This window comes from Miniopterus schreibersii, assembly GCF_964146895.1.
Source record: "Miniopterus schreibersii genome assembly, chromosome: 3".
In the NCBI taxonomy this organism is placed as follows: domain Eukaryota; kingdom Metazoa; phylum Chordata; class Mammalia; order Chiroptera; family Miniopteridae; genus Miniopterus; species Miniopterus schreibersii.
This window is the reverse complement of record NC_138103.1, coordinates 27,336,898-27,350,235: the sequence shown is the minus strand read 5'-3', so window position 1 is coordinate 27,350,235 and position 13,338 is coordinate 27,336,898. Positions and strand designations below refer to the sequence as shown.

General features: G+C 42.6%; 1 protein-coding gene across 3 annotated transcripts in view; it reads right to left on the bottom strand.

Moving 5' to 3' along the window:
- Positions 1-2,835: 2,835 nt before the first annotated feature.
- The window catches only part of LOC308554696 (general transcription factor II-I repeat domain-containing protein 2), a 50,352-nt gene continuing 39,849 nt past the window's right edge, over positions 2,836-13,338 (bottom strand). For all 3 annotated transcript variants that reach the window (XM_081132085.1, XM_081132084.1, XM_081132086.1), the window contains exons 11-16: positions 12,799-12,861; positions 8,856-8,933; positions 7,588-7,671; positions 6,875-7,058; positions 6,505-6,533; positions 2,836-4,648 (exon numbers count right to left, since the gene is read on the bottom strand). In XM_081132085.1, the coding sequence (XP_080988211.1) occupies positions 3,045-4,648; positions 6,505-6,533; positions 6,875-7,058; positions 7,588-7,671; positions 8,856-8,933; positions 12,799-12,861 (2,042 nt within the window). In that variant the 3' untranslated portion in view covers positions 2,836-3,044. The remainder of the gene's footprint in view (positions 4,649-6,504; positions 6,534-6,874; positions 7,059-7,587; positions 7,672-8,855; positions 8,934-12,798; positions 12,862-13,338) is intronic.

The window sequence follows — 13,338 nt, the reverse complement described above, 5'->3', positions numbered from 1 at the left end:
TAAGATAAAATACTTTTCATAAGTTTTGGTTTCCTTTTTTTTCCTTTTTTTGGTTAATTCTCACCCAACATTTTTTCCATTGATTTTGAGAGAGAGTGGGAGGGAGGGAGGAAGGGAGGAGGGAAGAGAGAGAGAGAGAGACATTGATGTGAGAGAGACACATTGGTTGGTTGCCTCCTGTAGGCACTCGGACTGGGGCGGGTCCATGGTGCAACCCAGGTGCATGTCCGTGACTGGGAATGGAGCCTGAGACCCTTCGGTGCTCAGTCCAATGCGCTAACCACTGAGCACCACCAGCCAGGGCAGTTTCATTGTTTTTTCAAAGTAAAGTCCTTTTCCCCACATTTTCCTGTATTTCTGGTTCCCTGGAGGTGGTGGTGGTGTGCTGGCCCCAGAACAACATGCTGGTGTGGAGGACCCTGGTGCTGGACGTGCCCGAGGTCAGGAAGCCTCTGCCATCCACAGGGGAACTGACTAGAAGCCACCGGGTGGGCATGAAATAGGTAGACGGGGTCTGAGTTACGCCTGCACTACTTGTGCAGTTTTCTTGAGTCCAAGCATAGTGCTGGGCTCTTTACATTGTACGTAGTTCTGAGAACAACCCTGTTAGGTAGGTACTTCACGATGAGGAAACCAAGGCTCAGAAATGTAGGTGATTTAAGGTAATAGGACAAGTAAGTGGCAGAGGTGGGAGATGGAGCCAGGCTTTCTTTTTTCTGATTCCAAAGCCCTACTGGACTCTGCAGAGCTCGTGATCTGTGCCTCAGTCCTGGTAGGTCATGCGTGGTTGAGGGACGTTCAGAGGAGGGAGTGTGATGTGGGACAGCTTCCAGACTCCTCTGCAGCCCCCCATTTCTGTTTCCTGTGTTGGAGTAAGCAGTTCTTTCCTCTGCCCACTGCGGATGGGAATACAGGGCCTTGGGACCGAGTGATGCAGGGCACCTTCGCCAGGGAACTGACAGGGAAGCACCAAACCCAGGCTCCTGCTCCTGGGCTGGGCCCTTCCCCACCTTTGTGCGCACAGTACTCCAGAGTGCTCCCATTTGTAGACACCTTATTACCATGACTGCTGAAAACCACCCCACTCATTCAGTCACTTCCTCAGTCATATGAGTGACAGTGCTGGTCAAGCCACTCTGGTCCCAACACACGTTGCAGGGTAAAGGAACCTAGGGGCTTTAGGAGTTGATTCAAAGCACTGCATGAATGGCCCAGTCAACAGAAAGTGGCCCAGGCTGAACCCTGCTGTCCCCTTCCTGTCCCCAATGGGCTAACCACCAGGGAGCCACATGTGTGCAGACAATGAGCTAAGGCTGTACACCAGGTCTCCACATCAGGCAGCGGCCACTTAAGAGAAGGAAAAGAGCATGGACGAGTCACACAGACCTGGGTTTGAATCCTGAAGACTCTTCTATTGGATGTATGGCCTGGGGCAGGCCACTCAACCACTGAGCCTCAGCTGCTGGTCTATAAATTGAGGAGGCTGAGCTTTTCCTATCGGCCGTCCCATGTTGTTTGCAGATTACCCAAGATCCCAAATCTCAGGCAAATCTGGTTGATCATGCAGGGCCCCACCTCTGATAGTTGAGGTCCACATCTGCTCAGGAGCTGGTCCCCCCACCCCCACTGTAAACCAGTCCATCCTGGATCTCTTCGCCGGGAAGTGAGTCTCTAAGCCAGTGGGACCCAGCTGTACCTGCAGTCAACCTTCCAATGACAGGGACTGCCAGGCTTCGGTCATTTCCTGTGTCTGAGGACATGCCTCAGGCTCCAGCTGGGGCTGGGTGCCTTGTGCAGGTAACCACCGGGAGATGGTCCTCCCTCCTGCAGCCTCCCTTCACTTGTGTTAAAGCCGCCTCCATTGCTTCCCGAATGGGTCAGCAGGTCAGGATTCTCAGCCTTTCTGCCCCCTCGTCAGATTAATTCCTCCAACCTGGAAAGGACTGACAATTTTGAGTCACTAATTCCAATGATGAATAGAGACTAATTACACAGATGCATATATCTATGCTTACAAATGAAAACTCTCCAGGGGGATAATGCTATAAAAGAAAGGACATTATTGGTCAACCGAGAAAACTGAAGTATGAATGGTAAACTGGGTGAAAGTATTGCTGGAGTTGGTAACTAACTAAATCCCGGTAATGTAAGAGAATATCTCTATTCTTAGGAAACACTCCATGAAGTATGTAGGGTAGGGGTAAATGCTGTGTACAACTTTCCCTGAAATGGTTCAGAAAAAAATTATGCACATGTTTACATACATGTTATAGATACTAATTCATTTATACACTTATAGGCATTGTTGTACACACATGAAAGAGAGAGGGAGAGAAAGCAAACATGATAAAACATCAGGATAAATGTTGCACTATGAGAATCTGGCTAAAAGGCATATAAGTGTTCATACTATTTTCATTTCTGCAACTTTTCTATAAATTCGGAATTTTAAAGTTATAAAAAAGACAACTCCCAAACCTCAATTTTCTTTGCCTTTTTAAGGCACATGTTACTTGTTTTGGGGTTTTCCATTTTAAGCTCTCCCTTTCTGGGTTCATGTGGAGGTCGAGGCTGACAACACAAGACTACAGTCTGTGAACTCAAACGTGGAATCGTGTTAGGCCACAGGGACACCACTCAAAAGGGTGCGTGTGCGTGTGCGTGATAAATGTGTATGTGCATATGTGCCCCTCAGTGAATACGCACATCCGTTTATCTCCTGGTCTCTGTTGACTGATTTAAACCTGGAGGTGCCAGCCCCGACACCTACAGGGGTCAAGCAATTATGTGAATGAGTGACACGGGTCAGGCATAAGAAAAGTCAACTCCTAGAAATACAAGAAAACTTTCTTGATTTTTACTGGACTATAGTGAAGCATAAAATGTCATAAAAACAGGTATGATACTGCAAATTATATTTCCGAGTCACAGTGAAAAACCCCGAAAAACAGAAACATTTAATAATTCATTTTCCCATTTCAAGGTCCCTTGGGCCCAGGGGTTCTAGTCTTACACCCCACGGGGCGCCGCCAGGAGCATGCTCTTCAGGTCGCGATGTGGATGACGGAGTCCCACTGTGAGTCCTGTAACTGGGAGCAGTATTTCGTTTTACTCAGTTTCATAATGGAAAACAGCTGTTCACAAACGTAGGTGCTCCCGAACATGGAGAGAATCTTCGCGCAGTGGTTTTTATACCTCGGGTAGCTACTCCAGAGGTATTTGTAGAACTCCGGTATTCCCACCTTGTCGTATTTGGTCTTCAGCACCGTGTTGCACTGAAGATCGATAACCTCCATCTGCAGCGCTTCGTGCACACTCTCGATCTTCACGGAGAAGGGGGAGCTGAACAGGGTCAGTTCACTCTCATACAGTTTGAAATCAGACAGTCTTTTCTGGAATTCAGTCTTTAATTCCACAATTTTGGGAATGTAGTGCGGGCCATCACTCTCATTTCTGGAAACCGATTTCAGCGTGGGAAAGTGGGCCAGATTATTCCTTGCCAAATGAGTTTCCCAAAGGCACAGTTTTGCCAGAAACGCCCGGATCAAGTCGTACATTTGCGTAACGACTTGTGAATGGCCTTGGAGAGAGATGTTCAGAGTGTTCAGATGCATTGTCATATCGACCAAGAAGGCCAAGTCTTTGACCCAGTCTTGAGAGCTCAGCTGGGGCAGGGGCTTTCCTCTGGATGACATGAAGGAGTCAATTTCTTCCAAAGATTCAAAAAATCTCTTCAGCACGAGCCCACGGCTGAGCCACTTAATCTCCGTGTAGTAGAGGAGGCTGCCGTACTGGCAGTCCAGCTCATAGAGCAGCGTTGTGAACTCGCTGTGGTTCAGGCCCCGGGAGCATATCCAGTTCACGGAGTTCACTACCACGTTCATGACGTGGTCCATCTTCAACTTCTGAGCGCAGAGTGACTCCGGGTGAATAATGCAGCACACGGACTTCAGATCCGAGCCCTTGCAAACCATGGCCACCTTGGACTTAAGTTTTGTAACAAGCCCATTGTTCGCATCTACCATGGCAGGGGTGCCAGTTGAGGCCACACTTACTAGTTTCGACCAGTCAATATTAAACTTTTTAAGGCTTTTCTCAACACGCAAAAAGATCTCATTTCCAGATTTTGTACCTGTCATGGGCACTGTATCCAAAAGTTCTTCTGACACATCAAAATTCTCATCAACGCCACGGATGAATATGGCCAACTGGGTGGTATTATTGATATCTGTGATCTCGTCGATCGCAATGGAGTATGCCACAAATGATTTGATTTTTTCACGTAGTTTCTCCCATAAGTTCCCGGTCACATCTTCTACAGGCTGCACAGCAGCATTTTCATTTGGACTCACATTTGCAAGCACTTGTTTTTGCTCAGGACACACAATTTTTGATGACCCTAAGAGATACTTTCTAAGTCCTTTTTTTAACTCATGAAGCTTCTCATCACGCATCTTCTCAGTATACTGGTCATAGTGCTTACTGTGGTTGGTCTGATAATGGCGTCTTAGGTTGTATTCTTTTGACACAGACATGCTCTGTTTGCATATTAAACATGTAGGGATATTCTGCACTTCCACGAAGAAATATGCTCTCTCCCATTTTTCTTGAAACACACGGCCCTCTTGGTCTATCTTTCTTTTTCCCACTTTTGATAGAGACATGGAGACAAGAAATATTTCACTTTTCTTTTAACTCTACTATTAGAAAAACAGCAGCGAAAGCATGATACACGGGAGAGAGAAAGTGGCCAAGGGGTGTGGTTAACTGGAGAGTAACCCACCCTGGCAGAGAGGGACAGCTAACACTCAGCCCCAGCAAACTGCTGCCACAGGGAAATGGGCCCACTGAAGCTGGAGCTTCAGATTCCTAAAGAAAACCTGGAAATTGATTTTCATAAAAAAGTTCCTGGCTTTTAAATACTGGACAGATTCTCATTTTTAAAATGTATATGAACCAAACAAAAGACATCTTTGGTGAAGTTCAGCAAGTAGCTCTGTTTTGCCACATTTGGCTTAAACAGGAATGATGTGAAACTATATTTGCATTTAACATATTTTTTTCATTTGATTCTCAAGAGAACTTTGAAATCAGAGATGGAAAAGGGCACAGAAGCTATACGATTTACCTATCACCAAAAGACATAGGTGATAGCCAGAGAACTGCACAGAACTTACTTGTTTTAAATTTAAAGAACCTGGCCACAATGCAGGTAAGCTTTACTCTGAGAGAGCACAGACATAAAAACTCACTTTTGGTAGACTTTCGATAGAAAATTAAATGCTTGAACTGAAAGAAAGAAAGAGAGAGAGAGGGAGAAAAAGAAAGAAAGAAAGAAAGAAAGAGAGAGAGAGAGAGAGAGAGAGAGAGAAAGAGAGAAAGAAAGAGAGAAAGAAGAAAGAAAGAGAAAGAAAAAGAAAAAAGAAAAGAAAGAAAGGAAAGAAAGAAAGAAAGAAAGAAAGAAAGAAAGAAAGAAAGAAAGAAAGAAAGGAAGAGAAAGAAGAAAGGAAGGAAGGAAGGAAGGAAGGAAGGAAGGAAGGAAGGAAGGAAGGAAGGAAGGAAGGAAGGAAGGAAGGAAGAAAAAGAAAAAATACATGCAGAGACAGAAAGTCATCTTAGTGGTTGGAATGCCTGGGGCTGGGGGTGGGGATGGGAAATGACTGAAAATGGGTAGGAGGAATATTTTGGGGGTAATGGAATATCAGATTGTGCTGATAGTTGCACAACTCCCTAAATTTACTAAAAACCACTGAATTGTGTACAGTCTACACAAGTGAATTTTCTGGCATGTAAATTATGCCTCAATAAAGCTATTAAAAATGTAAAAAACCATTTAACAACCAGATGAGTTTAGGAGTAATAACTGAGTGTTTGAAAAGGATACTTTAGTTTCCAAACTTTAAGTAAGGAGGTTCCCTAGTGATTGAAGATCTTGAGAGCATCTCTATACCTTCTACCTCACTCACCCTATAGGATATTGACTTGCTTACAAGAATTCCAGGGGAGACATTAAAAATATTTAACCAGCAGAGTGCCTGGGGCATTGCTCCATCAGAACAGATGTCAACCTCAGCACTGAGGGGATGGTAGGGGAGATTCTGGGAGTACCTGCTGAGCCAGGTGGTACCCCTTTTGGTTCTGAACTGTGGGAGTTTGGGGGTGGGGGACCCAGGAGGTGGGGCTGGTGGCTAGGTAGTCACTATTTACCAACTGAGAGGTTCAGTATTATGATATGAGCGCTGACCACAAAGAGCTCACACATACACAGTCTGCTGTGCAGCAAGGTCCATCACATTGATGTGTGAGAAAAAATGCCTGGCTAAGAAAACTCAAGGAACAGAATTAAAAGACTCTGCAACAAGCAGGAAAAAATAAAATGCATATAAAGAGCAGCATGCTTTGCTCTAAGGCTCAAGAAGCAAGAAGCCCGTGGTCAGTTCCTGCCAAGACACTTCCCACTGCACAGTGGTTGCTGGAATGATCTCACCACCCCAAAATACTCACCATTGCTAAACTCAAGGCCTGGAAGTGGTCTGAAGAGAAAGAGACATTGGTGAATGCAACAACGTTCATTTTTCCTCTCCTGTCCATTTAGTTCTATCTGACAAACTTTTGTGAGCGTCAGCTCTATGCTAGGCAGTGGGAGATAAAACTGATAGCTGCCCATGATCACCAAGAAACAGGAACAGGGACACACAGGTCACAGAAGCAGAATATGATAAAATGGGTTGAGAGGCAGCTTGCCACATCCTTGACCACAGGGAACCACCACCCACCTCCCGGGGTAAAGGTCCCTATGCTCCTGCTTGTCCATTTCAGGCAAGTTACTATCTGCAGATTCATTTTCATGACCAAGAGGGGAACTCTCACTTACCTAATGACTGTGAATTTGATAAATTCTGCAGCATCCAAGATCCTTCTCATGGAGCTGATTTCCAAGTAACCAGGGGCTTTGAATACCACCCCCGGGGGCATGCCATCGATGACCACACAGCCAGGGTTGAATGTGATTTTCCTGTAGGGAACTTTCACAGGGAAATCCACTCCAATGGCTTCACCTGTGATTAGAAAAACAGCAAAAAATTAGTTGCATTCTTCATTTACTTAACCCAAATCATGCTTTATCTTTAATGTCAGGATTTTAAAGTCATTCATATCAAGGGACAACACTGCTGATCAGCCATTATTACTTTAATTTCCAGTAGTACTATGATGTATGAATAATCTTACTGGTTTTGAAACTGGCAGTGGGTAGTATAGCAGACTTAGTGTCTCTATCCATTAAATAGGTATTATCATAGTGTCTACTGAAAAAGGTTTTTGTGAGGATTAAATGTTTAATCATGTGTTGAGCACTAAAAACAATGCTCAGCCATGGTAAGAATGCAGTAAATCAAAGATAGCTATTATTATTATTATTTTTATTTTTATTATTGTAATTAGTGTTTCCATGTAAAAGCTCTTCAGTAAGAATACACACTAATTTTGATCATAGCTCTTTCACAGAAAGATCAGTTTCTTAGGTAAAGTATTCAATTAAAAAGAAATATTTCAAATATATAAATTTTGGATATGAAAAGAACTTACCAAATTTTCGGCTAAAGAGGTCATTGACTTGTTCTCTTAGTTGTTTAATCTTTTCAATGCTTGATAATCTTTCCTTCTCATTATCTAAAAATAATTAAACAAATAAGCAAACTAGGATTATTAATATATTTACCCCCAAAAAAGCTGTTAGAGGAAATGCCTGTTAGCATATGAAAAAACACTTTATATGGCTTATAATTCAGTTTAGTTTTAGCAAAATTAAGCATTTTGTAAATTTATAAATGGAAGCCATTACAAATGGTATAGAATTTTCCAAATTATAACTCTATATAAACATACTACATGCTACTTTCAGGAACATTTTCAATTATCTTGAAAGACAAGGATGTCCACTTTCACTATAACTCTTCAACTTAATAAAAGAAATCCAATCCAATATGACATGTAAAAGGAATAAGATGTATTAAGATTAGAAGGGAATATTTTTCAATACTTAAAATTTTTATTTTATTTAATTTTGAATAAATAAAGCAACTACATGATTCAAAATTCAAGAGATATAAAATAGTACACAGTGAAATGTTTCTCTCCCATCCTTATCTCAGTTCTCAGTTTCCTTCCCTGGAGGAACTATGCAATTAGACTTTGTTGTATCTCTCCATATATATATATATACACATATGTGTATGTGTATGTATATATGTGTGTGTGTATATATATAATTTTATTTTTAAAAAATATATTTTATTGATTTCAGAGAGAGGAAGGGAGAGGCAGAGAGAGAAACATCAATGATGAGAGTCACTGATCGGCTGCCTCCTGCATGCCCCCTGCTGGGGATCAAGCCTTGGCCTGTGCCCTGACCGGGAATTGTACAGCAGTCTCCTGGATCATAGGTTGATGCTCAACCACTGAGCCATGCTGGCCGGGCTCTCCGGATATATTTTACATACATTTATTACTTGATGGGAAGCAAATAAATTTCACCTCTGTGGCCAATTCCAATTCAATGGTAGCTAGTGCTTGGAGTTGTCTGCCCTGAGGTGTACTTTCCACGTAATGCCAGGGAATGGCTAGGAGATCAATATATCTGATTAACAATGTTTGATATAAGCAAGATATTCAGTGTGGGAACCTACAGCATATTTTATATTCCTGAATTGTCATTCCAGAGTTGACAGGGTAAACTAAGCCCCCTGTCCCCCTCCAAAAAACTCCAAGAGACTAATCCATGTCATAAAGTGGTTAAAATATAACAAAATAAAAATGTAATATAAATTATGATAAAGCCAGATAAACTTCCATACCTGGAATTGTCACCTGAACGATGTTAAGATCTTCAACACCTGCTGCAGAGCTTGTAATATTAGATGAATTTGTATTTCCTTGAAACAGAAATTGAAATTTAGAAATTACAGAAAATTAGCCCGATTCTCCTCTAAAAATGTGAAAGTGCCATTACTCAGAAGCTCAGAATGCATTTTTTAAAATCTTAAGAACATTTAGCTGCAGGAAAACAAGATGGCTTGGCCTTAATTGATATTTGAATCTCTGCATTTTAATGGTGATGTCAAAGGGGAAAAGGGCACAGTCGCTTTTATTTAGTTCGTAGTCCCAATACTTCAGTCAGCCTAACTAGATTTTAAAGGAAGGATGTTTAAAGGTATATTACCTTTGTTGTTATTCTCAGTTTAAAGGGCGAATAAAAAGAAATAAGACATATAAATGTGTCCAAGAGGACATTTAAGTAGCAGACAGACATCCTATGAAAAACAATTTAACACAGTCACAAAAATGCTCAGACAGGGTTAAGAGTAAGAGCAGAGTTGATGTTATCATGTCCTTTGGTTAAATGATAAACACATTCACTTAAGTTCTAGGTGAGAAATGTAAACGAGCCTGTCTAGTCCTATCCCAGGAACTCAAGCTCAGTCCATGTGTTGCGTGAATGATCATTTGGGGGTTTGAGATTATGCATCCGAAGAGCAAGAACGCAGAGGAACACGAGGAGCCACACCGGCAACAAAGTACAGGTGAATCAGCACAAATCCATCCTTACTAATGGAGCTGTCGTCCAGGCGCTGACCCCATGGAGCAGAATTCACTCTGGCAGGCCTCTGGTGCCTGCCGAGTCTGCCCTTGGGTATGTCATTAGTTGAGGTGGTTGGGTGGTGCTCTCGTGTGGGCTGAAGCTGGCCACCAGGTGTGCTGGTTCTGGGGCCTCTTAGGAGGGATTTTTGGTGCAGGCCAAGTTCAGCCACTGCCTGGGGCCACTTGGTATGAGCTTCAAAGTGATCTGCACATGGCTGTCACTTGTGCTGGGCTTGGAGGTGCCTGGGAGAGGCAGGTTGCAGCTAGTCCAGGCCTAGGGTTGCTTAGCAAGAGGTACAGTGCACGCGGAGGCCAGATGTTGCTTGTTTGGGATTTGTGAACCTTTGAGAAATTTTAGAGAAGTCTGCAGTATGAGCCAAGACAGGCCCTTTGTGTGGAAAAGCCAGTGAAAGCAGCTTGGGTGGGCCTGGCAGTTGGGGCAGGGTGGGGTCTCAGGGAATCAACAGGTCGGGGTGAAGGGTGTTAGCAGGTTGATGGAGACTCGGGCACTTGCCTGAGCCCGCAGGCTGTGGTGGGAGGGCGGGCTCCACGAAGGAGCCAGGGCATCTGCTAGCCCTCACGTCTGGGAGAAAGCTGTCCCTCCAGCCCTTGCCCTGAAGCCAGAAATTCACTTCCTTCCCATGCTGCCCCAGCGCCGGAGCTTCGAGCGAGTCCGAATGAAGTCTGTGTGGGCCCTTAAGAGGAACACCAGGTCCCCAGCAGCTCTCTGCCCCACTCAGCCACAATCTCTGCTGGTTCTCTCGGCCAGAAGTTATGGGGATGTCTCTTCCCAGCACTGGAACCCTGGGCTGGGGAGCCCCGTGTGGGGCTGAGACCCCTCACTCCATGGGGGACCTCGGAAGCCAAGATAGCCTCTAGATTTGAAGCGGTCACGCGTGGGGTCCCCACCCCTCCTACCAGTCTCAGCGTGGCCTCTTCTGTCTGTCCTGTTACGAGGCTGCTCAGCTAGGCTTCAGGGGCTTCTCAATAACGGCTGTTCTGTAGGTTAGCAGTAATTTTGATGTGGTCGTGGGAGGAGGTGAGCACAGCATTGTCCTACTCCACCCTTTTGAAAGCCTGTATATTAATTTTTCTAAACAAAATGGAGATCCCACTGTAAACTGTGATTTCCTTTGGTCCCCCTCTGTTTTGGGTATAACTTGTCTCGAGCCAGACAGTTTTGTTTCTCACGGAACGTACTGGGAGCACTTTTCCAAATGGATCACCCTGATCCATTCTCTACCTGCTGGACACTGAAACTGCACCCACTGTTTCTCTGTTATAAATAGTGACGAGAGAGGTTTCCTTCCCCCTAAAATAATCAGCTTGGTGAAACCATCTTTAGAGTTCAAAAAAGTGAAGTACAATAAAATTAGGATGGGAATACGCATTCAATCTCAAAATTCCTCCAGTCGTGGCAAAACCAGTTCAGACCCTGTGATGTTTCAAGGGAAGTAATATCATCTCTCAGTAAAAAGGACTCCTCAGGAAAAAAAGTGAATACAACTTTGAGGGCATAAATGTTTATTTTAAAGCATAATTTGTAAGTTTATACACTATTATCCAAATACTACTGTCTTCTTGTTAAATCATGTTTCTGATTAAAAAAAGGATAAAAGTGCAATTTCATAATTCAGATTTTACTAATTTAATTCTACTTTGTAATTCAAATTTTACTACTTCAAAATCACATCTGTGCAGATAAGTGAGATTTTATTAAATGCTAGGATAGAATTATATACCTAATGGCATTAATTCTGAGACCTCATGACATTATTAAATACATAAAATAAAAGAAGTTCTCATATTAAAAAGACACTGGATCAGCTCGTATTTCAGCATCAGAGATAAAAATATTTTTTAGAAGATCACTAAATGGGTCACAAGGAAAGAAAACAGGTACATTCTTTTAACTAAATGGGCTGAAAATACACAAACTCTGGGATAAATGGTCTCATTTCTATGAAAAATAAACTATTTTCTTTCTTTTTTTTAATCCTCACCTGAGGATATTTTTTCCATTGCTTTTCAGAGAGAGTGGAAGGGGGAAAGAGAGAGAGAGACACACACACACGTCAACTGGTTGGCTCCTACATGCACCCCCTGAATGGGGCGAGCCTGCAACCGAGGTACGGCTTGGCTGGAATCCAACCTGGGACCCTTCAGCCCACAAGCTGACACTCTAACCACTGAGCCAAACTGGCTAGAGCAATAAAAAACATCTTTCAAAAACTTTTAATTGTAAAAAATATCTTTAGAATATGTTTATAACTACTGGGTATAGTATTTAAACAAACACTGAACAAAGAACAGTCACCCCAATAAATTTAATTTTTAAAAAAAGATTTAGTTTTAATAAAATATTATGCCTCATTAAAGAAACCAAAACCCTTAAACCAAATGTATCAGTTTGTAAGTATTTTACTTATTTATTATTTATTTATTTATTATTATTTTTTAAATCCTAACTCAAGGATATTTTTTCCATTGCTTTTTCAGAGACAGTGGAAGGGGGAGGGGAGAGAGGGAGAGAGAGAGAGAAGCATCGATGTGAGAGACACACATCAATTGGCTGCCTCCCACATGCGCCCCAACCTAGCCTGCAACTGAGGTACATGCCCTTGACCAGGATCAAACCCGAGACCCTTTTATTCTGTGGGTCGACACTCTAACCACTAAGCCAAACCAGCTAGGGCTGTATGTATTTTAAAGAAAATAATCTTACACAGTGGATTGTATAAATCTTTTTAAAAGCATACTTTGAAGTTCACTTCCTTTAGATACTTGCACTTAAACTGAGTTCACTGATTGCAGGCCTGATCACTTGTTATTTCTGAGCTGTTGACCATACTTTGGTAGGAGAGAGAATGTTTCTAAGTGAACCAGTCCTTTCTTTCCCTTTCCCCTTCCACCTCTCGCCCCCTTCATTTCTTCCTCACTTGGACAGCGCACAGTTTGGTCCCACCCTGGCCCAGTGCTAATTGCATGTCCTAATCCAAAGTCTAAAAAGCCTAGAGCACTGGGTACTTGATGGGAACGTGACTGCTCTGGTCACACATACACACACATCAATTTCAGTCTTTCCCCACAATAACCCTTTAAGAAAAAATGAAAACTATACTCAGCAGTGTGAATGTGAGGAGGCTTTTGGCAACTAACCTTCAATTTTCACCTCAGCTTCAGGGTCCTCACTCGATTCTGAAGGGACAAGCTGAGTAGAATCTTGAAAAAAAAATGTCTAAAATGACATTCATTATTATGTATTCTCAATGTTCCAACATTTTACTGCTCCTATACCAAGAAAGTAGCTTATCCTGGCATTTTAACTACATTTCGTATTTAATAAACACGAAGGTGTAAGTATATAGGTAATTTTAATTTTAGAAGGGCTAATAGGGTAACAGAGGATAATCTTAGAAGGGACAAGAAAAGATAAGGAACTTTCAGCTATTATCAAATAATCCAGAGTTATCCACATTAATGGACACAGAATACCCCTCTACTGGAGCTAATGGAATTCATGTGGTCATAGTGTTTTCTTGTCATCAGGAATTACTAGGATGCTTTGGTTAACAGCCCCCCTTATCCTGCCAGCGGTGTTCGCAGTCTATTGTTACATGGAGCACGATACAGTTTTCTGGTAGACAAGAATTATGATAGATTATCAAGTTCTACATACGGATAAAAGCCTGGCTAGAT